This window comes from Anomaloglossus baeobatrachus, chromosome 12, assembly GCF_048569485.1.
Source record: "Anomaloglossus baeobatrachus isolate aAnoBae1 chromosome 12, aAnoBae1.hap1, whole genome shotgun sequence".
Taxonomy (NCBI): domain Eukaryota; kingdom Metazoa; phylum Chordata; class Amphibia; order Anura; family Aromobatidae; genus Anomaloglossus; species Anomaloglossus baeobatrachus.
Window position 1 is genome coordinate 43446347 of NC_134364.1, and position 25483 is coordinate 43471829.

At 43.5% G+C, this 25483-nt stretch overlaps 2 protein-coding genes across 3 annotated transcripts in view; one reads left to right on the forward strand and one right to left on the reverse strand.

The window, feature by feature from the left end:
* Positions 1 to 3204: 3204 nt before the first annotated feature.
* Positions 3205 to 25483, forward strand: part of TRMT5 (tRNA methyltransferase 5) — a 68996-nt gene continuing 46717 nt past the window's right edge. Inside the window, exon 1 of the mRNA XM_075330505.1 lies at positions 3205 to 3298. The gene's annotated coding sequence lies outside the window, so the exon portion shown is untranslated. The remainder of the gene's footprint in view (positions 3299 to 25483) is intronic.
* The window catches only part of SLC38A6 (solute carrier family 38 member 6), a 54109-nt gene continuing 32441 nt past the window's right edge, over positions 3816 to 25483 (reverse strand). Inside the window, exons 9-16 of one of the 2 annotated variants that reach the window (XM_075330506.1) lie at positions 21843 to 21908; positions 18972 to 19022; positions 16891 to 16970; positions 14506 to 14606; positions 13640 to 13764; positions 13415 to 13559; positions 10446 to 10540; positions 3816 to 9056 (exon numbers count right to left, since the gene is read on the reverse strand). In XM_075330506.1, the coding sequence (XP_075186621.1) occupies positions 8973 to 9056; positions 10446 to 10540; positions 13415 to 13559; positions 13640 to 13764; positions 14506 to 14606; positions 16891 to 16970; positions 18972 to 19022; positions 21843 to 21908 (747 nt within the window). In that variant the 3' untranslated portion in view covers positions 3816 to 8972. The remainder of the gene's footprint in view (positions 9057 to 10445; positions 10541 to 13414; positions 13560 to 13639; positions 13765 to 14505; positions 14607 to 16890; positions 16971 to 18971; positions 19023 to 21842; positions 21909 to 25483) is intronic. The other variant, XM_075330507.1, reaches the window with a different exon arrangement.

Below are 25483 nucleotides of genomic sequence, written 5' to 3' on the forward strand. Positions count from 1 at the left end.
AACCATACAATATTTTGGAAAGTTTTGCAACTTTCAGTGGAGGTGTCTGTGTGGATGGCACAGGACGGAGCAGGGAATGAGGACAGCAATGGAAGGACGATGGGAGACGACGGACTATGACCAGCCATGCCCATCAGCCCCAACTGCCCCGCAGGGGAGTATAATAAAGGGGTTTTTTTTGTTATACAGATCGTCCTGGGCACGTATATACAGTATTCTAGAATACTGTATATAAGTTTATTGGTGGTGGCTGCAGCTTATCTCGTGAGTTTCCCTTCAAGGAGAATCTGTCAGCAGGTTTTTCCTACCTCATTTGCGAGCAGCATAATAGAAGCAGAGATCCTGAATCCATTGATGTATCACTTAGATTGCTGAATGTGGCTTTTCTGACACTATCACAATTTTTAGATTTAATTAGGTGGCAGCACTGAGAGAGCTGCCCCCACCTACTCTAGGCTCTAGAGATTAACATCTCACAGTCAATGCACAATCAGAAGAGGAGGCGTCATGGACTGCCCTGTACTGACTTTAGTCTGTGCAATGGTAAGGCCTAAGCCACACGGCAAGAAAATCGGTGCGAGTGGAGTGCAATAAAACATCGCATTCCACTCGGACCAATATTAGCCTGTGTGACAGCACACGAGCGATTATTTTCTCAGCCCTAATCGGACCAAGAAAACAAATCACAGCATGCCGACCACCGTGCGGAGCTGCCGCCCAATCTACACCCCACCTACTGTCTCCTCCCCAAAATCCTATAGAATGTAAGCCCGCAAGGGCAGGGTCCTCTTCCCTCTGTACTAGTCTGTCTATTGTAACTTGTAGATGTACTCTGTATGTAACCCCCTTCTCATGTACAGCACCATGGAATCAATGGTGCTCTATAAATAAATAATAATAATGCGACACTCTTTTCTCTCGCACCCATTCAAGTGACTGGGGTGAGAGAAAAATCGCAGTGCACTTGCGGTACACTGGTGTACCACGCGTGCAGAGCGAGAATCGCAATAGCCGGCTACGGAGGAGAGAGGGAGATAAATCTGCAGCATTGGCCCGCCCCTCCTCAGTGCTGGCCTGCCCCTTGCAGCTGAGATCCGCTCGCACAGTCGGACCTCAGACACAGGCACACTCGCATGACACTCGGCTCCTGCTGTGCTGCCAGTGCGAGCAGAGTGTCATGAAAGCATCACACTAGTGCCCCGTGTGGCCCCAGCCTAAGGGTTCTGCTACTTAAACATAGCAAATAAACAGCAGATCAGACTGTGGCAAGATAGGCAACCCTGAATTTTCTGTGTTAACTCTTGCAGCATGCATAGCAAAAATCTGCTGACAGATTCCCTATAAGTTGACTTTGTGCCAGAAATTTGAAGCAATCTTTCAATTAGGGTGTAGTGTAATTGGAACAGGACCTTAGTGAGGTCACACACCCACGGTGGAGAAATTGTCTAAAACACAATAAAGTTAAAAATAATCTTTTATTTTATTTATTTTTGCATATTTAGTTAAAAAAATCTTGTCCATAGTAGCAAATGCTAAGTTGTGAGTGTCTAACTTCTTAAGCCCCAAGCCGGGTGTGTGGCAGATAGCAGCTATTACAGAGCCGGCTTCTGCTTCTAACAGCAGTGGCTGGAGTTGGTTCTGATCGCTGCTGTTAACCATATAGATGCTGCACTAGATCATCACAGCGAACCAATGGGTTACCATGGCAGCTGGGGTTCTTTACTATTCCTGAGCTTATAGCAAACTGATTTACACTGTATAGTGCAAGACCATTCTATTGCAGGATATAGTATATGCAATCGAACAATTGCAGCTTCAAGTCCACTGAGGGGGACAAAAAAAAAAAAAAAAGTTGTTGTACTCTGCCTCCTCCCCCACTCCCACCTCAAAATGATAAAATTTATCTATTAGCTTGCCATACAAAAAAAAAAAAAACGCCCTCCCACCGTTCAATTAGCTAAGTAAACCGTCCGGCCTTCAGAAACCAACATTTTTTTTTTCCAAAACTATGAAAGGGAATTTGTCACCAGGCTTTTGCTCCCCCATCTGTAGAGACAGAGCCCCTGATTCCAGTGATGTGTCACTTACTGAGCTGTTTGCTGTCATTTTTTATAAAATCCGTGTTTTCTTTGCTGCAGATCTGGCAGTTATACAGAGCTCATGAATATGCTGGACTACCTGCAGCACACCAAGTAGTCCTGTAATGATAATCTACTGTTGATTAATCAGTGATTTTATCAAAAGTACACTAAACAGCCCAGTAAGTGACACATCACTGTAGCTAGAATAAGGTTCTCTGCCCCTACATTATGCTGCTCTTAATTAGGTGGCAAAAACCTGGTGACATATTCCCTTGAAATAGGCGGAGGGGGAGGAATCTATACAAGTTTGGCATCACTTTAGTCACACTGATCTGTAGAACTATTTTTACTATAATATAAACACTAAAATGAGAAAAAGGTTGTTTTTTTCACCATTTCATTTAACTTGGAATAGTTTCCTTTTCCTTCCTATAATAAAATGATTGTGGTCATTAAAGACTAAAAAAAGGAGTCTAAAGGCCACATCTCACTAAGCGACATCGCTAGCGAGATCGCTGCTGAGTCATAGGTTTTGTGACGCACCAGTGACCTCATTAGCGATCTCGCTGTGTGTGACACTAAGCAGTGACCTTGCCCCTGCTGTGAAATCGCTGATCGTTACACACAGCACTGGTTAATTTTTTGGTCGTCGGGCTCCCGCAGGGCAGCACACATCGCTGTGTTTGACGCTGTGTGATAGTGTCCCAATGACTGCTGAGATCGTTATACAGGACGCTACTGCGACCTCTATCGTTACTGAGTCGTTGGTAAGGTCTGACTGTGTGACATCACACCTGCGACCTCCCAGCGATCCCTATCAGGTCATATCGTTGTTAGGATCGCCGGTATGTCGTTTAGTGTGATGGTACCCTAACTCATTCTGCAAAAAAAGGTGTCCTATGGTGATGTTGACAAAAAAAAAAAAAAAAAAAGCCATGGTCCTAAAAAGAGGGGAGATGACGAACAAGCCAAAACACAAATTTTTAATAGTTTCTCAAAACGATGAGTATAAGCTATAGTGTGTGTACACGTGCATTATTTTTGCCATTCTATGACTTTTCTACCTTTTTATCTGTTTCCTTCGTCAGGCTCTAGCTCAAAATTTGCAACGAACGCTGTACTGGTGGAAGGGAACCAACTGCTATAATGTCTCCTATATACTGAACACAAAAGTATATGAGTCCAACCAGTACCCGGGATTCGGGGTGCAGGATCCGGTGGGTTTTTTGTTGTTGTTTTTTTTCCTCTCTCTCTCTCTCTCTCCTCCCTCCCCCATTGATTTATATGTCCGCGGATTCCGGATCGGATCCGGACTTCGGCGGCAACCCGATCCGGATCCGCCGGACTCTGATTATGACCGATCCGCTCAACTCTACTCTTAATTCCTTTGCTGCTTTTGTCTATGTGCTAGCAAATACAGAAGAGGTTAATTTTTAGCAATACTGAGCTTTGTGGCTGTGAATCCAGCTCTGGAATAAGCAAGCTAATACCTGCACAATCTCCCTCTCCTCCTGCCGTAGATTATAAGATGTCGTATGGACCTGCTAGTTTGTTTCTGTAGAACAAAAAGTGGAGACACAATATATACAAAACTTTCCCTCTGAATTAGGGATAAGTGTGTAATGCCCCCCCCCCCCAAAAAAAAGAAGAAACAAGCGTGTGAAAGTCAAACAGTGCGGTGTTCCAGATGATGACATTTATAAATAAATCTAAAGGCTCGGTGATCTGTAGACAGGAAGGTTTTTATTATAGAGTTTCTACAAAGATAAAACAGTCGCACAAATAGAAATCTAAGCAGCAAATATCAGTTTCTGATTGGAGATGAAATACGCCTTTGAGTGGAAATTAACGATTTTCTATACATAAGTAACGCAACTGAGTGCACCGGCGGCTCTGAACATAATGAGGTACGGATGAGGGCCTATAGACTTCTACGGTGCCCCAGCATGGCTCTGTACAGAGCTGTAATGCACCAGTCCTTATAGATGATTGTTTTTCTTTCTTTTTAAAACATGTTGCTTAAAATTAACAAATTTATATTCAATTTTAGTAGCTTACTGTGCACTTATATAATGAAAAGAAATGGCAAGGTTCAAATGAAAGTCAAAATAGTATATACATAAATGGAGTGTAAAAGTCACGAGTTACAGGGACAATATAATAATATATTTATTCATTTTATATAGCACCATTGATTTCACAGCACTTTACGTACATCAGCATGGGTGCCATTTGGTCTCACAATCCCCATCAGTCCCTATCTGTAGGTCATTGGAGTGTGGGAGGAAACCCACGCAAACACTGGGAGAACATACAAACTCCTTGCAGGTGTTGTCCTTGGTGTGATTTGAACCCAGGACCCCAGCGCTGCAAGACTGCAGTGCTAACCACTGAGCCACCGGGCCGCCCATGGATTATATACAAGGGTATTTTACTATTCCAGAATTGAGGAATAAATCAATCAGATTAGTGTGTGTATAGGGGCGCCAGGAGATGTTGATCGGTATATGTTCAATCTCAGACTGCCGGTCGTTTTGTTCTCCTAGAGATAAGCTGCTGAAACGTCTGTCGGTGGCTCTCATATGGAGAACATAGGAGCAGAGAGCTGGTCAAACCATCAATCACCCATTTGCCATTTTTAGTAGTAGTAGACCTATTCGGAAGCCAGCCAATTTCATTTGGCTACTATCTAGCAAACACAATACTTATCACTTCCTTTAGACACCAATAATAAGGCCAGGGCCACACGGGGTTATGTGCGATGCTCGCGTGACACTCTGCTCAGGCTCGCAGCACAGCGGGAGCAGAGTATCGTGCGAGGGTCATTGCGACTGTGGTCTGATCGTGCAATCTAACCACAGTTGTGGGGGCTGGCCAGCGTTGTGGAGGGGAGAAGGGATTGATCTCCCTCTATCCTCAGTAGCCGGCCATTGCGATTCTCACGCTGCTCTCACGTTACACCGGTGTCATGTGAGTGCAATGCGATGTTTCTCTCGCCTCATAGACTTGTATGGGTGCGAGTGAAACAGGATTGCATTACACCCGCAGCATGCTGCAACTGTTTTCTCGGTCCAATTAGGGCTGAGAAAACAATTGCTCATGGGAGCGGCTCCCTATAGTGTAATATTGGTGCGAGTGGAATGCTTTTTTTTTTTTTTTACGCATTCTACGCGCTCTGTTTTTCTCGCTATGTGTCCTAGGCCTAAACGTTAGAATGGAATTTTTTTTGGGGTTGACTACTTTGTTGGAGACCGATTACAGCTTGCTTCAATCATGTGCTCAAACACAATATATAAACCAACAAACAGCAATCCGCATAGTGATTCAGCAGCAGAGAATTATCATGGGATGCCACACATCCCTGGCAGCGGTTTATCTCCCAGCAGAACAAAGGATCAGGCATGTTGAAATCCATGTGTTTACTCATGATGCCCCCACACACATCTGATTATCTGTAGGATCTGCTGATATTAGATTTCTGTATAGGGGCCCTTTAAGGAGAAGATCAGGCACATGTTTTTGGCAGTAGCCGGTGATTATCAGATCAGCAGGTTCACGTTATACAATGTAATTTTTACCTCTGCAGTTGGGAACATTTACTGAAGAGATTATTCCCTTTATTTAGTGTTAATTCCCTTTTTTGGACACTTCACCCAAATGCAAACACTGCAGAGACCATAAACCTCCTCTCCCAGAATGACAAGAGCTAAGAAGTGATTAGAAGCTTTTTCCGCCCTCCCCATGACAACTAACAAAATGTTAACCCTAAAGTTAAGACTATGAATTGTTTGTTAATGGTGCGGACGGTTCTGCAAAACAAAACCAACTGAGCATTTACAATTAAGATTAAAATGCAGATTACACAATCAGCCGAGTGTTCAGAAGTAGTGTTACCGACCGGTAAAATCTCCACCGGCCATACAGAGTGCCACAGGCCTGACTGCACAGCCGTGAGGGATAACCACCTATCTATGCAAAATAAGGCTGCTTTCACACTACGTTTTTTTTTTAACATGCGTCATGAACGTTTTTTGCTGCAGAAGCGTATCCTGTTTTTTGCAGAGAAAAACGCATGCAAACGCTTGTGTTATTTTGCAGGATCCTGTCACTTGATGTTTATGGGCGGGCATTGGAGTCATGTGATCGGGAGTGAGGGGAACTGAACGTGAGACTGGGAGCCGGCGTCTGACAGCTGCGGTAAGCTGTAACCAAGGTAAACATCGAGTAACTAAGTGAAGTGCTTTGCTTGAATACCCGATATTTACCTTGGTTACGAGCGTCCGAAGCTGCTAGCTGCCGGCTCCCTGCACACGTAACCAAGGTAAACATCGGGTAACTAAGAAGCGCTTTGCTTGGTTACCCGATTTTTACCTTGGTTACGAGCGTCCGCCGCTCTCAAGCGGGGGAGAGAGGGAAGGGGAGAGAGAGACTGATCACGACAGACTGGTTTCTGGGCATGCTCAGTAGAGAAAGCAGGATCCTGTCCATCAGCATGCCAGCGTTCACATGCATTTGCGTGCTGTTTAGTCAGGATCCAGCGATTTGCAGTATTTGGATGCAGCTCAAAAACGCTACAAGTAGCGTTTTTGAAAAAAGTTAAACTGCAAGTCGCTGGATCCTTACTATAACGCACGCAAACACATGTTGACACGAGTCCATTGCAAATGCATTTGCATGAAAATGCATTTGCATTGGATCCGTTTTTGTGTAAAAAAAACCCCATTCATGACGCATGCTAAAAAAAAAAAACGTAGTGTGAAAGCCGCCTAAGGCAAATACTGGGGGTATGTAAACCGGCAGGTAACAGTGAGGTTGTAAGGAGCTGTAAATTAGCCATGTGCACAAAGCCATAGACAACCATCCCACACTACCATATACTTTGCTTTACTGTTTACAAGAAATTGTACTTCATAAAACGTTTGACATATTGTAGAGACATTGGGGGTTCAGGGTGCTGAGATCCCCAACGGATTGCTAAAGGGAAGGGGTAGAAGCATTCAGCTGCTCTCCTTGGAGACTAAAAATGGGGCCATAGACCCAGTCAGTCTCCAAGGGGGACAGCACTCAGCTGAGCACTTCTGCCCTCTTAGGGCCATTTCACACATTTGGCTTTGCGCCGGATTGGTTGATCCGGCGTACTCCAGTACAGTGTATACAGTAATATGGCAGCGCGACAAGCTCCGGTCACATGCTGTCATGTAGGTAAGGATGGTTGACCTCTGGGAGATCAACATCCAACACCGCGGAGACACCATCACGTGTTTCTCAATGCAGTGACACTAGAACATGCTGTCATGTGACCGGAAAATGTGACCCGGAAGTTGCCATTGTACTGTATCACACTGTACTGGAGTGCGCCGGATCCGCCAATTCTCGAAAAGTCCGATGTGTGAAAATAGCCTTATTTCAAAGATCGGTGGGGGGGGCTCAGCACTCTGAACGCCACAGATCAAGATTTCAGACATCTCCTAAATGTCAAAAGTATGACTACTGTTATGTGTCCTCGATCAACGTTCACAGTGTTTTGGATGCAACATGTTTTTGTGGTGTCCAAATTGCTGCATTGTACAGTACAAGCACAGTGGATGGGATTTCTAGAAATCTCATGCCCACTGTGCTCGTTTTTCCTGCAGCGTAAAACTGACCTGCGGTGCGGCTTTCTGAGCCACAGCTTGTCAATTCTTTGCTGTGGCGCTGCAAGTGTTCTTCACAAGGAGAACAAAGCGAGAGACCGCAACTGCCTGATCCCGGATCATGGGCATGAGCAGATGTGGTCTCCTGCGGAGGAGAGTCACTGCCCTGCAGGCCAGGATCCGCTGTGTCCAGGACGTAGAGAGTCCTGATAGTGGGAACATACCCTTACAGACCAGTCCATAATGACAGGTGAGTTTTACATGCATGTCTTTTGGGAGACACAAGAGGAACAATGCTAAAGATCAGATTCACAATGCTTTCTTCAGTATTCCTGGGAAAACTCTTCTCGTAATAATAAAAAGGAGCCTTACTAACAGTGTCTGGACATGGTGACATCCATGTATTTGTAGTCAAATTACAATATTTTATTTCTTAGTACATTACCAGGGTTTTAACAAATGTGTAACTTATTCCTGATTGATAGATTAGAGAACAACTTATATTGGGGACCCCCAACAATTCCAAGAACGAAAGCCTGCAAAAACCTCCTCTGAATGGGGCAGAGGTGCGCATGCTCAATATCCGCTCCATTCATTGTCCATGGGACAGAAGGAGATAGTACAGAACAAAAAAAAATTGGAAAAATCCCTTTGGGTGTGGTCATCTTCTACCCTCTCAATCCCTTAGAACCAATTTGTAACCCTACAGCAGGCATAAAAAAAAAATAGAAATGGAATGATTAAACACAGCTCTTAAAAAAACCAAAACAGACGTCTGAGTTTAACCTGGTTTGCAAACTGGCCAATTCTACTGATGAGGTCCGCATTGGATTTGCAGGCTGTAGCGGTTATGAAACTACAACTCCCAGAATGCAGTGGGAGCAGCTAAAACGGCATTTTTTGGAGCTGCACTCTGGAAAGTCACATTACTCAAAAAACATCTTGTTTTTGTTGTTTTAACGGAGGCAGTCGTCACAGTTTCTTTGTGTAATAAAGGCATGACCTTAAGCTTTGACCAAGTGTCATTATTCCAACACTGACTCCCCCTTTCTTCCCTTTTAGTGAACAGAATAATCACTCCTCCATATTTTAGGCAGTGACAAGTTTACTTTCCCAGAAGAAGACCGGTCGGGTGGACGAGTGTTGTCGTGCTTTCAATGTAAACTGTTTCTCAACCAATTTCCCCCTGAAACTGGATATCCTTGGCTGTAAATCGCTGCACATTCTGTTCAGATGGAAGAACTCCGGCGCGATTCTCTCATTCATTGTAAGCCCAGTTCATGGTAATTAGTGTTAAACTGCAGGCACCAATACAAATACCAAGAACGACCAACCCACAGGCCTGGGAACACAAAGGAAAACAAACACAAATTAGTACTTGTGGAAGGGATCAATTTTCACTGTGTGAGAACAGCCGATCACTCGGGCTTCAGTTCAGATGATTTCCCCCATTGTTGGTTTGGGAAAACAGGTTGTTGAGGTGAGCAATAGTTCAGGAGGTTTTCTCGAGAACGATGACGTAAAGCGAGTTCACACGGACTGTTGTGAAGAAGTGCTTACACTTTAGGACAACAGTCCGTGTTCGTCAAACAAGCACCCCCCTCCGAAAATATATATTGTATTTTAAGACACATCCAAGTTTGAAGGAGGAAGATTGGAAAAAAAAATAATTTTGACTTAAAATAAAGGTCAGTCTTATAATCCTAGTGCCTCTTATATTAGCTCACCGGGGTAGGGGGGGGGGGCTGCTCAGAAAGGTCATAGAAGGCAGAGTAGGTAATGCTGTGAGCTCAGATGTGGGGCTGTTGCAGCTCAGGAGGGTTGGCAATACTGCGAGCTCGTGGGGTGTCATTGATCTGCCGGCGGGCTCAAAGGAGGGAGTGTCGTGGTTCAAGAGGGTCGGCAATACTGCGGCCTTGTGGGGTATTGTGGCAGCGAGCGCCATTGATCTGCCATTGGACTGTAGGCTCCATTGAATCAGCGGCTATTGATGCAATGGACTTCAGGAACATGGCCGCGGAGGCGGTGCATGCGCAGATTGGCCTCCGCGGCAATTTTTTTGAAGTCCATCGCATCAACCGCCGGCGATGCAAAGCAGCCCGCAGAACAATGGCGTCCTCCACCACAACACCCCACGAGCCTGCAGTATCACAGACACTGCGCTGCTGGAAACTGATCCTCTTGAGCCGTGACACCCCCTCCTCAGAGCCTGCCCGGCAGATCAATGACGCTCGCTGCCATGATAATCCAAGAGCCAGCAATATCGCCAACCCTCCGCTGCCGCACACGGACCCTCCTAAGCTGCTCCACTGCAGTGACACCCCCTCTGAGCTTTTCGAATCACCGACCGTGTGCCACCACTGCCACCCTGGTAAGCCATATGCAGTTTTCCACCAGTTTTGAAGGGGGAAAAAAAGTGCTTCTTACAAACCTGAAAATACGGTATTTATTTATTTATTCAATTTAGGCTAAAGGCATCTTAATTGGTCAAAGCAATACTTTTCTATGGAGGCTGGTAACGGGGTCAGTCTTCACAAAAAAAAGAAAATTAGAGACGATAAGTTTTCCGCCTATGTTAGCGGGCACGGTTCTCACCGAGCTGGGGATGCTCTGTAGGACGTTACATAAACATGCAGTTTGAGAATATGCCCACAAGTTACAGCAATTTGATATGGTGGTTTATACAGAACACAGATGCCAACAGGAATAAGAAAAAAAAAAATGCACTTACCCCAAACTTCTGGCGGGATAAGAAGTCCTCAAAACTAAGCTTCAAGTAAAAGATTCCAGGGAAGACAAAGAGCAGACACGTAGAAGTGGTGGATCCTAAACAGGCAGGGGAAATACACTCAAAGGCCGCTTCTCCCACAAAGTACACTCAATCAGAAAACTTTTTTTTTTTTCTCCAAAAGAAGCAAATGTGTGGACAAGTCCTACATAGGTTGGGCCTCAGTCGCACTCGATGTTTTGGGGTTTTTTTTGTTGTAGGATTGTTTTTCCTCAGTGTGCTAGATCTAATGTTCATTTTTTGGGGTCAGTGTTTCTGTAATTACCATTACTGTAGTATCACATCTGCTTCCCCGTATATATATATAAAAAAAAAAAAAAAATTCCATGCTACTACAAAGCTAAATTTTAACATGCTTCACTTTACTTTCCCCTCAGGGGAGGGTCAAAAGCACCACCATATAAATTAGATGAGCCACCCATCGAAATTGCTCGACTTGGACAAACCTGATCTATTATACAGTGTTGGCCAAAAGTATTGGCACCCCTGCAATTCTGTCAGAGAATACTCAGTTTCTTCTTGAAAATGATTGCAATCACAAATTCTTTGGTATTATCTTCATTTATTTTGCTTGCAATGAAAAAACACAAAAGAGAATGAAACAAAAATCAAATCATTGATCATTTCACACAAAACTCCAAAAATGGGCCAGACAAAAGTATTGGCACCCTCAGCCTAATACTTGGCTGCACAACCTTTAGCCAAAATAACTGCGAACAACCGCTTCCGGTAACCATCAATGAGTTTCTTACAATGCTCTGCTGGAATTTTAGACCATTCTTCTTTGCAAACTGCTCCAGGTCCCTGAGTTTTGAAGGTGCCTTCTCCAAGCTGCCATTGTGAGATCTCTCCACAGGTATTCTATGGAATTCAGGTCTGGACTCATTGCTGGCCACTTTAGTTGTCTCCAGTGCTTTCTATCAAACCATTTTCTAGTGCTTTTTGAAGTGTGTTTTGGGTCATTGTCCTGCTGGAAGACCCATGACCTCTGAGAGAGACACAGCTTTCTCACACTGGGCCCTACATTATGCTGAAAAATTTGTTGGTAGTCTTCAGACTTCATAATGCCATGCACATGGTCAAGCAGTCCAGTGCCAGAGGCAGCAAAGCAACCCCAAAACATCAGGGAACCTCCGCCATGTTTGACTGTAGGGACAGTATTCTTTTCTTTGAATGCCTCTTGTAAACTCTATGTTGCTGGCTTTTCCCAAAAAGCTCTACTTTTGTCTCATCTGACCAGAGAACATTCTTCCAAAACGTTTTAGGCTCTCTCAGGTAAGTTTTGGCAAACTCCAGCCTGGCTTTTTTATGTCTCGGGGTAAGAAGTGGGGTCTTCCTGGGTATCCTACCATACAGTCCCTTTTCATTCAGACGCCGACTGATAGTACGGGTTGACACTGCTGTACCCTCGGACTGCAGGGCAGCTTGAACTTGTTTGGATGTTAGTCGAGGTTCTTTATCCACCATCCGCACAATCTTGCAATGAAATCTCTCATCAATTTTTCTTTTCCTTCCACAGCTAGGGAGGTTAGCCACAGTGCCATGGGCTTTACACTTCTTGATGACACTGCGCACCGTAGACACAGGAACCTTCAGGTCTTTGGAGATGGACTTGTTGCCTTGAGATTGCTCATGTTTCCTCACAATTTGGATTCTCAAGTCCTCAGACAGTTCTGTGGTCTTATTTCTTTTCTCCATGCTCAATGTGGTACACACAAGGACACAGGACAGAGGTTGAGTCAACTTTAATCCATGTCAACCGGCTGCAAGTGTGATTTATCATTGCCAACACCTGTTAGGTGCCACAGGTAAGTTACAGGTGCTGTTAATTACACAAATTAGAGAAGCATCACATGATTTTTCAAACAGTGCCAATACTTTTGTCCACCCCCTTTTTTATGTTTGGTGTGGAATTATATCCAACTTGGCTTTATGACAATTTTTTTTCTTCTTTCATTGAAGACAAATTAAATGAAGATAATACCAAAGAATGTGATTGCAATCATTTTCAAGAAGAGTATTATTTGACAGAATTGCAGGGGTGCCAATACTTTTGGCCAGCACTGTATATGGCTGGCCCTATAGATTTCAAAGAGAATGTGGAGGATAACTACAGCCAAAAAATTGTGGATCTTAGGGGGTGGTAATCTCCCTCCAGTGACTATGGTCCACCGAGAGGGGTCAAGTCCGAGACCATTTAGTCATACTAAAGGCAGAAAATAAGATTTCCTATGGCTCCTCCACTCACCACTGCCTTTAGTGTTAATAAATCTCTCCAAATAACTACTGTAAAGAGACCAGATATGAAATGGACAACTTTCACATTTATCCGCAAAGCTCTAATAAGACATTTATTCTCTACTTAGAGGTCACACTAGCTCTCCTGAGTGGTCTCTTTTAGTAAGTTATTAAAAGGACCGTCAGCGCAAAATGAGTGGACAAACCAAGCAAAGGCGCTCGGTGAACCCTTGTCCTGGCTGAGCAGTTTAGTTCGCACCTACTTGTTTTCTGTCCATCTACGTCCTTCTCTTCCATAATTTACAGGAGCCAGCGGAAGAGTAGTGAGTTAGGTGGAAAGGTGGACTGAAGTGTTTGGCGACACCTAGGGTGCACTGCGCACCTGTGCTTGGTTTGAACAGTCATTTACTGCTAATGCTCCATTTAAGCTCAATTGGTTGGGTCCCTACAAATTGACATTCGGTGCCGACTGGGATAAATCCTATTGATAAAGAGATGCCTGGTTGTCAATTTAGTCACAGACTGACAAGAGGAATAATGTAGGAACAGTACAGTGCAGTTTTATGAAGATGCTCAGAATTGTTATGTAAAGAGGATTACAAGTATTTACTAGGACAGGAGAGTTCCATATAAATCTACAGAAAAAGCAGGAGAGGTCTGGAGTTTTAACTTACCAACCACACCAAATACATTCCTTATGTCTGGAACAAATATGGCAAGACAGACGATAACTATATTCAGGGCCAAAGTCACTGCTGTATGACGGAGGTAGGAGAAGCGATGGTTAGAGAAGAACATCAGCATTAAAGCCTTTCTTGCCTAGATAAAAAAAAATTAAAATTTGTAAATTTAAATTTATTTAAGATTCCTAATATAAAAAATGTATATTAGCTACTTACTGGGAAATGGATAAGTGGCACCGTCAGGAGCACGGCCAGAAGAATGAAGAGCCGGACGGTTATAATCAGGACATCCCGCGGCACGAATCTGCTGTAACCTTGTAAGAGTTCAGATTCCACCTTGTCTGCAATGGTGATACAATATACTCAGTGGTGACACAAAATACCCAGTGCTGCGGATCATCATCCCCGGCAGACAACTATCTCAATATACAATCTGGGTCTACCCCAGCTTTGGTTGTATTGGCAGCCAGGACATCACTGGGATTTTATGGGAATTAACCTTTCCAATCAATACTCAATGGACTCAAATGAATAGGAGCTGAGCTGCAGTACCTGGGAGTGGCCACTACATGGTGTATGGAGCTGTGCTGTTCCGCTCCATATACAGTTATAGTCTGCAGATGCCGGAGCGGATAGCAGCTGATCGGAGGGATTGCTGGGTGTTAGCCCCCATTGATTTGATATTGATGACTTATGTGGCATAGGTCATCAATATCACTATAGTGGGAAAACCCTTTCAAATGAGTTGCTCCATGCCTGTGTGCCCTGTTCCATTTCCTCATTCACTGCTGCCGTTAGGGGTTTGGCACTCTATAATGAAATGATTGGCTATTGTAGTGCTATGATGTGTGCACCTCTCGCTGGCACAGTGTATGTGCGTTCTCAATTGGCTTCTTTTGGAGCCATTGGGCTTTCTTAGAATGCTTTGGCTTCTGTTTATGAAGTAGATGTGAATAGAACTTAATAGGATTTTCTCAAGGTTTTTTTTTTGTTATTGCAGATACACTTTATAGCTGAATGTGGGCGACAATCTTAATTATACAGAAAATTAGGAAATCTGACTTGTATAGTTGAGAACATACCATAAAACGTAAGGTAACCAAACAGTGCGGAAATGAAATAGATGAGGAAGCTTAGAGATATTCCGAGGTTTGCAACATTCTGCATCCGGCTCTTAGACGGACTGGAGAGAAAAAAAAGAAACATTACCAGAAGGTTTACGATAAAAAGGATAGCAATTGTGATGAGCGGGCACTGCCATGCTCAGGTGCTCAGTACTGGTAACTAGTGATGAGCGGGCACTGCCATGCTCAGGTGCTCAGTACTGGTAACTAGTGATGAGCGGGCACTACCATGCTCAGGTGCTCAGTACTGGTAACTAGTGATGAGTGGGCACTACCATGCTCAGGTGCTCAGTACTTGTAACTAGTGATGAGCGGGCACTACCATGCTCAGGTGCTCAGTACTGGTAACTAGTGATGAGTGGGCACTACCATGCTCGGGTGCTCAGTACTAGTAACTAGTGATGAGTGGGCACTACCATGCTCAGGTGCTCAGTACTCGTAACTAGTGATGAGCGGGCACTGCCATGCTCAGGTGCTCAGTACTGGTAACTAGTGATGAGCGGGCACTACCATGCTCAGGTGCTCAGTACTGGTAACTGGTGATGAGCGGGCACTACCATGCTCAGGTGCTCAGTACTTGTAACTAGTGATGAGCGTGCACTACCATGCTCGGTACTCGTAACTACCATGCTCAAGTGCTCGGTACTCGTAACTAGTGATGAGCGGGCACTACCATGCTCAGGTGCTCAGTACTGGTAACTGGTGATGAGCGGGCACTACCATGCTCAGGTGCTCAGTACTTGTAACTAGTGATGAGCGTGCACTACCATGCTCGGTACTCGTAACTACCATGCTCAAGTGCTCGGTACTCGTAACTAGTGGTGAGCGGGCACTACCATGCTTGGGACTCATAACCAGCAGTTTTACACTTGGATGAGCGCAAATAGAGTACCCAAAACATAATGTAAGTCAATGGGGAATTCAAGCATATTTTTCCGGAAGACCTTCTCATTGACTTCCATTGTACTCTGGACACGTGTCGAGCCCATTCGAGTGTCTGACTGCTTGTTAAAAGTACAGAGCATAATAGTGCTTGCTCATCACTAGTTAGGAGTACTGAGCACCCGAGCATGGTAGTGCCCGCTCATCACTAGTTACAAGTACTGAGCACCCGAGCATGGTAGTGCACGCTCATCACTAGTTACAAGTACTGAGCACCAGAGCATGGTAGTGCCCGCTCATCACTAGTTACCAGTACTGAGCACCCGAGCATGGTAGTGTCCGCTGATCACTAGTTACCAGTACTGAGCACCCGAGCATGGTAGTGCACGCTCATCACTAGTTACCAGTAATGAGCACCCGAGCATGGTAGTGCCCGCTCATCACTAGTTACCAGTACTGAGCACCCGAGCATGGTAGTGTCCGCTGATCACTAGTTACCAGTACTGAGCACCCGAGCATGGTAGTGCACGCTCATCACTAGTTACCAGTAATGAGCACCCGAGCATGGTAGTGCCCAATCATCACTAGTTACAAGTACAGAGCACCTGAGCATGGTAGTGCCCGCTCATCACTAGTTACGAGTACAGAGCACCCGAGCATGGTAGTGCCCAATCATCACTAGTTACAAGTACAGAGCACCCGAGCATGGTAGTGCCCAATCATCACTAGTTACAAGTACAGAGCACCCGAGCATGGTAATGCTCACTCATCACTAGTTACAAGTACAGAGCACCTGAGCATGGTAGTGCTCGCTCATCACTAGTTACAAGTACAGAGCACCCGAGCATGGTAGTGCTCGCTCATCACTAGTTACAAGTACAGAGCACCTGAGCATGGTAGTGCCCGCTCATGACTAGTTACAAGTACAGAGCACCTGAGCATGGTAGTGCCCGCTCCTCACTAGTTACATGTACTGAGCACCCGAGCATGGTAGTGCCCGCTCATCACTAGTTACATGTACAGAGCACCCGAGCATGGTAGTGCTCGCTCATCACTAGATATCAACTAACACAATTCATCAGGCTGAAAAATGACAGCGTATTAGATGAAAGCTGTCCAAACCCACCAATATGAGGGTTGTGTATGGGGGTCACTGACTCTCCCCCAACAGATGTCAGAGGAGAGAAGGATCCAGCCCCAGGAATTTTAATAAGCGGTGATCCTTTTGTGTAGTGGGAGATAAGATGATTGGGCTGAGCGTTCCTGTCCCACGATACAGTCATATCCCTTTAACGTGTCAGAATAAATACATAAAATTATAAAGCAAATTATTATTTGGTCATTCCATTTTACTCCCAGAAGCATCACAACAAAAGCATGAAAAGGTAGAACAATGATAATAAACCGCAATCTTCAGAGCGATAGCAAAGTGTCTAATCTAGGAGTGGATCACAGACTTACCTCTTAAGCTCACAGTAAATGGGCAAAACAGATGTATGGCACAGAAATGAGAAAGCCATGGTGGGTAATGCAAATGCGCTCTAAGATGCAAGACAAAAATCCCAAAAATGATTCCAAAACAGAAAAGGAAAATGGTTTAGATTACATGAAAAAAAAAAATACAATGAGATGGTACACAGAGGACAGGATATACAGTGGAAAGAATGCAGCCCACTTGGGTACCCCAAAATTAGGGAAACCTTTAGTTAATTGAAAGGGAATCTGTCAGAAGGTTTTTACTACCTCATCTGAGACCAGCATAATGTAGGCAAAGAGATCCTGAATCTAATGATGTATCACTTAGTTTTCTGGTTGCAGTTGTTCTGACACAAATCAGAATTTTTAGATTTAGCAATGCAGCAGAGCTGAGAGGGCTGCCCCCACCCACACCAGGCTCTCTATAGAGATTATACATTGACAGTGAGGTGCCAGAGGAGGGTGCATGATAAGAGCCCTGCTACTTATACAAACAAAGCAAATAAACAGATCAGATCTTGGACAAGACAGGCATCCCCAAATTCTATGTTTGAACCCTTGCAGCATGCTGTCTTCAGCTTACATAGCAAAATCTGCTGACTGATTCCCATTAATAGAGCCCAACTCCTCTCTCCAACATTGGATAGGAGGCAGTGTGTAGTAAAACATGAATTTCGACTGTCCATCAGCATAATGACCATTCATTGGTTCTACCAGCAGCCCATTTTTATCTAATGAGTATAGATATCTTTAGGGTATGTTCACATGGGATGTATTAGCTGCGGAATTTCAACAACAAAATTATTTGGATGCCTAATCTGCTGTGCTGATCCACATTCATGAAATGTCTTTCATAACGCTGGGAGTCCAACCCATGTAAACAAACCCTAAAGGTTTGCTACCGACTGACTTAGTTTTAATGCAGATTTCGCTCAGAAGCCCACCTGAAAAAGCGCTAAAAAGTGAAAACAAAAACAAACCCTCCCCCAAAATTAACGCCTTGCTGTACCCTATGTTCTGTCTTTCAAGTGCTCCAGGATTCGAAAGCCGTGAGTGGGCTGAAAGAAGGAACCTGACCATTTTGCAGATGTTTGGATGCCGCTAAGTAAAATATTATATTATATATATATATATATATATATATATATATATATATATATATATATATATATATATATATATATATATATATATATATATATATATATATATATATATATATATATATATATATATATATATATATACACACACACATATACACACACCCACACACACACCTACACCTTAAAAAAAAAAACGAAAAAAACCCACAAAACCCTACCAAGAAAACACAGATATGATGTCCGCTTAGCTAGTTGGTTGCGTCTGATTATAATATATTTGACTTCAATGCAGGAAAATCAATCGTTAAAATAAAAAAAATAATGTAAAATTCCACACCTTTAACACTATAAAAAGGGAAAACAACACGTAAAATACCAAGACGAAAGGAAAACAAACCATTTCACACTCGGCCTATCTTGATGTGACACAATCTCTGCAGTTACCACGCACAGGTAGCCATATCCCAGATAATAACCAAGGACGGACACTTAACTTTTGTTGTGTTTGTAACCTAATACTGCTATAAAAGCCAATGGTTAAATCAAGCCTGACAAGAACAAGCATCCTTGGATTATGTTTCTAAATGTCCCCAACATTTTAGATCCCACCATCGGTCATCCCTGGTGTAACCCAATTCTCCCTTGGGGCCTATTATTCCCTTGAGTGGTGCCAGCTTTTGAAGTTCAGAAGATCAGAGGGTCTCTGATCCTTGTGACTCCATATCAGTCCATCATTATTGTTATGCCAAGGGCCTCTAAAAATGATGTATTAGGGGGAAATACAGTGATTAGGTTTCTACATTCACCAGCACCCCGACATGAGTAAAATGGTGTTGTACTGTAGAGACAAACCAATTTTAGCTCTGTTGCACCCTACTATATATTCTCACATATTGATATATAGTTATTAATCCTGAAGAAAGACAAATTCCCCGAATGTGCAATTCTTATATCACTCACCTCTTTGGAAAACTCAAAAAGTTTTGGTTTACATTCAGAACTGTTGGAATTCTAGAAAAAAAACAAAACAAAAAAAACCATAACAAAATGCTACAGTTTGATAAAGTAATAATCTAAATACACGATTTGGATTGTCCCATAATAGCACTTCTCCAAAATAAGGGTTGTGGAGACTCCAGCAGAATGGTAGGCTGTATGGTTGCTTCTGTCTATGCACAGTTCCATGTCACTGACGGATCTGTTCCATCTCTGCTGGAATCCCAGAAGTGGTGACCAGTAGGGGAAGAACATCAGTGCGGAGACATTCAGTTAATGAGTTGTGGTCTGGGACTCTGGAGAGGTCAAGCATGGGGCAAGACATTTGACATTATGTTGTTTTCTTTGCTTTTTGTTTGTCTCACTACATACATTTTTAACCTATCCACAGGATAGGTGACAAATGTAAGATTGCTGGGCGTCTAATGGGTGAGACTTTTCTTAGTCTCTAAAACAGGGGTTCTAAAGTCCTCTCTGTCTCCCGGTACTTACCTACATACAACCTTCGATCCTCACAAGATCTCCTTCTCTACTCCCCTCTTATCTTCTCTTCCCACAACAGCATATAAGATTTCTCTCGTGCCTCCCCCATACTCATGAATTCTCTACCCCACCATACCCCAACTCTCACAAACCGTGGAAACCTTCAAAAGGAACCTGATGAACCACCTCTTCCGACAAGCCTACAACCCGCCGCAATCCTGAGTCCACTGTATGACCATCTCCACCCTCACCTACTGTGTCCTCATTGATCCCCTGTAGACTGAGCCCTCGTGGTCAGGGTCCTCTCCTCCTGTACCAGTCTGTGCCTTGTATTGTTCATGATTATCGTACTTCTTTATTATGTACACCCCTTTTCACATGTAAAGTGCCATGGACTAAATGGCGCTATAATAAATAGATCACATGCATGACCAGCATTCCATTCACTTGTAAAAGGAGTAACATGACAGAGCTGTCAGTCCCATAGAAATTAATAAAGAGGTGATCTCTACTGTCCTCGTGCACCTTTTAGATGTGGCTCTTGGCTCTCTAACACTATCACTCATGTGTCGGGCATATAGGCAAGAATTGTTTGTATACCATACTTCTGTCTTGACCTAGAGATCAATCATTGATCTCTAGTGCCGTATCTGATTGTACGGGTTGGAACAGAAAAATCATGATTTTAAAGAGTATTTCTGTTTTTGTTTTTAACTCATCCTGTCCCCTAATCTACCCTGTTTTTCTAAAAATAAGCGCTCCCTCAAAAATAAGCCCTAACAGGAATTTTCAGCCTTTTCGGTGTAAGTCTTAAATATAAGCCCTCCCCCCGAAAAAAGCCCCAGTTACGGTTCAATAATGAAGTGTTCATGCAGCTAAAATAGTTAAAGATACTGCAGGACACTTCATTATAGAAAACCGACACCCCACAATCCTACTCACCAGACGCCGAATAGGAGGCCCTGCAGTGGAACACACATACACAGCGATACCGATTACTTCTGGCCTACAGGGGAACCTGGAATGCATAGAGGACCTACGGTGGAACACATCGATGCTTTCCACTGCAGGTCCTCACACTCTACCGCACTGTGTCCCATCTTCCGCTGCCAGCCAGAAGCAAATCGCCAGAAGCAATCTGTATTGCCGAATGCGGTGAGTGAGTGTGGGTGGTCAATCTGATGTGTGATTGTGTGTGCGTGATCTGATGTATGAGTCTCAGCCAAAAGCAGGGGAGGACCGCTGTGAAGCATACCTGCTGGAAGCGCCCGCGCCGAAGATAGCAGGAGAACTGGGAGCCACACAGACACCTGCAGTCTGGCAAGTATGATTCTCCTGGCAAAGGGGGGGGGGGGGTTTTGTGTCCTTTTATTTTTTTGCAAAATTAAGCTCTAGCACTTTTATACTTTTTTTTTTTTTTGCTCTAAAAAAAAAAAAAAAAAAAGACGGTCTTATTTTTAGAAAAACTTTACAGTAGTTAGTTGTTCCTTTTGATCTGAAAATTCACAGCATACATCTCAAGTAAGGTTATGCTGAACCCCTGGGAATTATTTAGCTTTATCCTCTCTGATCAACACAATTTCCTGTATAATGAAAATGCATGGACTCTACGATTGAAGTTATCTCCAAGGTGGAACAGAAACTCCTATCACAATTTCTGATGATGGTTGCACAGCTCCTGTATGGTTATAATGAAAGATCACAGTTCAGCTCCCTGACTGTATACTAATAATCTCTCAGCTAATTTAGAAGACAAGAGAAAAGGACAATCGCAGAGTACAAAACAGCGCAAACAACCAAAGAAAAGAGAAGCCTCTTGTGAGAGCAATGATGAGGCCACATTTGTATGGTCGTTGCTTTTGTAGTATCTTTGTTACTTTGTTAGTGGCCAGTTTTACACAATTCTTGTAAGATTATTGTTACATGGCGGTGCAAAGTTGTGGATAATTGTGTGCTGGCCATTAAAAGGATAGTCTGTATTAATATTGTGTCTATACAAACTTCTGCCTACTTTGCAATGTGAAATATCTGCAGGGTGGCAACACTTTGTAATGCCACCAAAAGCCATGAAACCCACAAACTGGAGTCGCTGGAATTAATGGAGTTGGTATTGCAGGAGTAGGTCTCCTATGTTTAATACTTGCTGTGGTTGAATCCTCTGAACGACAGCTAGCCATTATGGAGACCCCCAAAAATAACAATTGGCCACCCTTGTAACACACTGTGAAAGTGGGCAGATGACAGTCGATTTGCCAATGATTATTACATATTAGATCACCTACACTTCTGTCATTTTCAGTTCCAACCCATTTCCATTTTTCAATCTACCGATCTCCAAAGATAAAATCTTACCTCCGTGTACATTAACGTGTAATTCTGAGGAAGAGGACAAGGAATGGACCATTTTTTAATCACAACCTGAAAAGCAAATGAATACATATAATGATGTGGGGACTGTGGTTAGGAAAAAAGATAAAAAAACAAAAAACAAAGCAACCCTATGATCAATTTTTTAGCTCATTAGTTCAGCTAAGAGATTCAACCTATGGCCGAGTTCAGATGCAGACAAGGAAATGTATGAGCAATTACTGTTTAATACAGAAGCACAGATATTCACAGCTGATAAACGGATTACACCTGCCCGGTCATGTACCGCCATGCTGCTGCTCTCGCGGCTTGGAACGTTTGCATTGTGTTCTAAATTTCACTAGATCACCTAAGAACGACTTGGAAAAATTCCAGATCAGTGTCTCGGAGCTTCTGTTCCCTGTAACTTACCATTCATCCTGTCAGTGGGCGGTACCTCTTCATTGGAGTTATGCCAGCACTATAGGTATTAGAACTTCTTTTACCAATATTCATTGCACCAGCCAAGACCTTGATTGCCCCAAACTGAAAGCTGCCTGTTTGTCAGACAGGAGAGCAGGAGCAGAAAGACAAAACAAGAGACTAAACATTTTCTAATCCTTTTTTTACATCCTTATGTCTTTTAGGGGTACTTCTCACATAGCGAGATCGCTGAGTCACAGGTTTTGTGACGTACCAGTGACCTCATCAGCGATCTCGCTGTGTGTGACACTGAGCAGCGACCTGGCCCCTGCTGTGAAATCACTGATCGTTACACACTGTTCTGGTTTATTTTTTGCTCGTTGGTCTCCCGCTGTGTTTGACAGTGGGAGACCAACGAGCACCGACTCTGTAAGCGGTGTACGCTGGTAACAATGGTAAATATTGGGTAACTAAGCAAAGCGCTTTGCTTGGTTACCAGCGTACACCGTTTAGCACTGGCTCCCTGCACACGTAATCAGGGTACACATTGGTTTACTAAGCAAAGCGCTTTGCTTAGTTACCTGATATTTACCCTGGCTACGTGTGCAGGGAGCCAGCGCTAAGCGGTGTACACTGGTAACCAAGGTAAATATCGGGTAACCAAGCAAAGCGCTTTGCTTAGTTAACCAATATTTACCTTGGTTACCAAGTGCAGAGTCGCTGGTGAGATATGCCTGATTGACAGCTCACCAGCGACCCTGTAGCGAGGCACCAGCGATCCTGACCAGGTCATATCGTGGTCGGAATCGCTGGTACGTTGTTTAGTGAGACGGTACCCTTAGAGCATATGAACAGGGTTTATTTTTAGGAGACAAACCCTTTTACATTCTCTAAATCTGGCTGCATTCAGGAACACAATAGGGAAAACCTGTTAAGTTTAATATGATTACTCTGTACACTTCAAAGCTCCTCCTAGTGGTGGCAGACAGCAACATTTTATAATTTAAAGGGGGCATTTCATAGGATTATTTTCTTTATTTAAATTGCGTGCCTCCTACAACCAACGCTTCTCCGATTCAGGAACAGTTTTTTTTTTCTTCTGTGTCCCTCCATTCCAAAGTTATGCCCTCCGATAAAAATGGTGCAAATCTTTCTGCCAACCAACTACAGTAGACTTCTCTGTGGGCGTTTGCTATTTTTTCCTCTGATACTGCCCAATCATAACACAGCCACGCCCACAGTAGGTCTATGGTATACACCCAGTTAGATGATGGGGAAAGTTTCACCATTATTACAGAGGGACATAACTTTGTAATGGAGGGTCACAGGAAAAAACTAAAAACTGTTCCGAAATGGGTGAACCGCCATCAATTGGAGGAGGTACTCCGGTTAAATGTTAAAAAATACAGTGAGAAGTCCCCTTTAATTCTTTGACTCTTTAAAAGAAAGCAGAGGATTAAAGACTCTATAAAAAAAAAGGTGCTCCAACCACTACAAAGAAAATATAAAATCTATTCTGCAGTGTGTATGAGCTAGGGTGGAAATTTTGTGATATGACACTTTTTTTTAGCAAGCAGACAACAGACACATGTAGAAATGTAAGGACGGAGCCTTTTGAAAAAAAAAAAAAATGTAATAAAATGCAATTTGCCGTCCAAACCACAAAATACACTGAAGATACAATCATTCCAATTTTAGGAATCAGGCAGTAATATTAAGAGCCAGTTACTGAGTCCTCATAATGGAGGCAAGAGGAACAGGCAATGCTGCAGCCATTACTGCAAATCATGGTGGTCCAGCATATTTCTCTGGGGGTCATGGATATACCAGATTTTTGGCATGTCCAATAATTTTCTTTTAGTGAGCTAAACAACAGTTTCTTGACTGATTGCTTGGTGAATACTGAAATCCTAAAAAAAATTTGGCTCTTGTCATGTTCCCAGAGGTGTGGGCTAACAACGCAAGTAAAACTTCATCCTGGCAATGATGATATAGTTCCTTCAAGGTCTGAAGAAATCTCAATCCACATATACACCGTACATATGTAAACTATTCTCTACGAGCAAACACTGGACCATTGCTTATACTTCTGCCTAATTATATGACGGTAGTAAAAAATCTGAAGTAGAGGATAGGGCCGGGTGGTTTTTGAAAAATGGTGAAATTCTAAATTTTTAGGTTTTTTTTTTTACCTTCATTGTTTTGAGCTTTAGAGGATGTGACAATACTGTGACTTGGACCATAAAACACATATGTGAGAATCCGGCCAAAGACGGACTGGTTGTGGATCTCAAGTCACGTTTGGGTCAAAAGACACACGGTTGGTCCGTACTCGGACCGTGAAACACAGACTTATGACTGTGGCCTCTGTAAGCCGGTGGGTGATTAGTTGCCATGATTTCTCCAATGTACAGCACAAGCAGACATGAGGTATTCCTGCTCTCCTGTCTCTCAATAGCACATGTTCAAAAGCAGCAGCATGGAGGACATTGTACAGCAGCAGCTTGGAGGACATTGTACAGCAGAACCGAGCAGTGTGGCTGTGAATCCAGCACTAAAGTGAAATACTTTTGGCAAATGGCTGCAGCACAATCTTCCTGTGTGTCCACCTGGTCTCTGTGCCAAGTACCTCTCCTCCTGCTGAAACATGATACTTCGGTGAGCTTGCAACTAGAGATGAGCGGACCCGTGGAAGTTCAGTTTGCCGGATTCAGCCAGACTTTAGATAAAATTCGGTTTGGGACCCATACTTGACCTTCTGAACCCCAATGAAGTCATTAAATGGGCAGCTTAGGTCTCCGCCCACATGCCGCCAGCCATAAACTGGACACTTCTGGGGGCAATGTGTTTGCATCTTTTTGTTTGGCGCACACTACATCCGATCACGCTGTTACCCCGAGTGTGAGCAGATCAAATCCTGCAAGCTGCTCGCACTGGGCTGAACAGAGTACAACAATGCTCGCGCAAGTGGTTTTCATATGTAAAAGCACCCAAACTCTGAACCCTGTTTTTTTTTTTTTTTTTTTTTTTTTTTGTTTTTGCTTTTTTTTTTTTTTACTAAAGTCCATGTTTGGTATGACCACTGAACATTTCAGGTTCGCTCATCTCTACTTGCGCTCACTCATGCTGTGAGCAAGGCAGATTTGAGTGTTTTTCTTAAAAGGATAAAGGAGTTCAAAAAGGTAAAAGGTTGGAGAAGTGGCGGCTCATAAGTGGCGAATAAG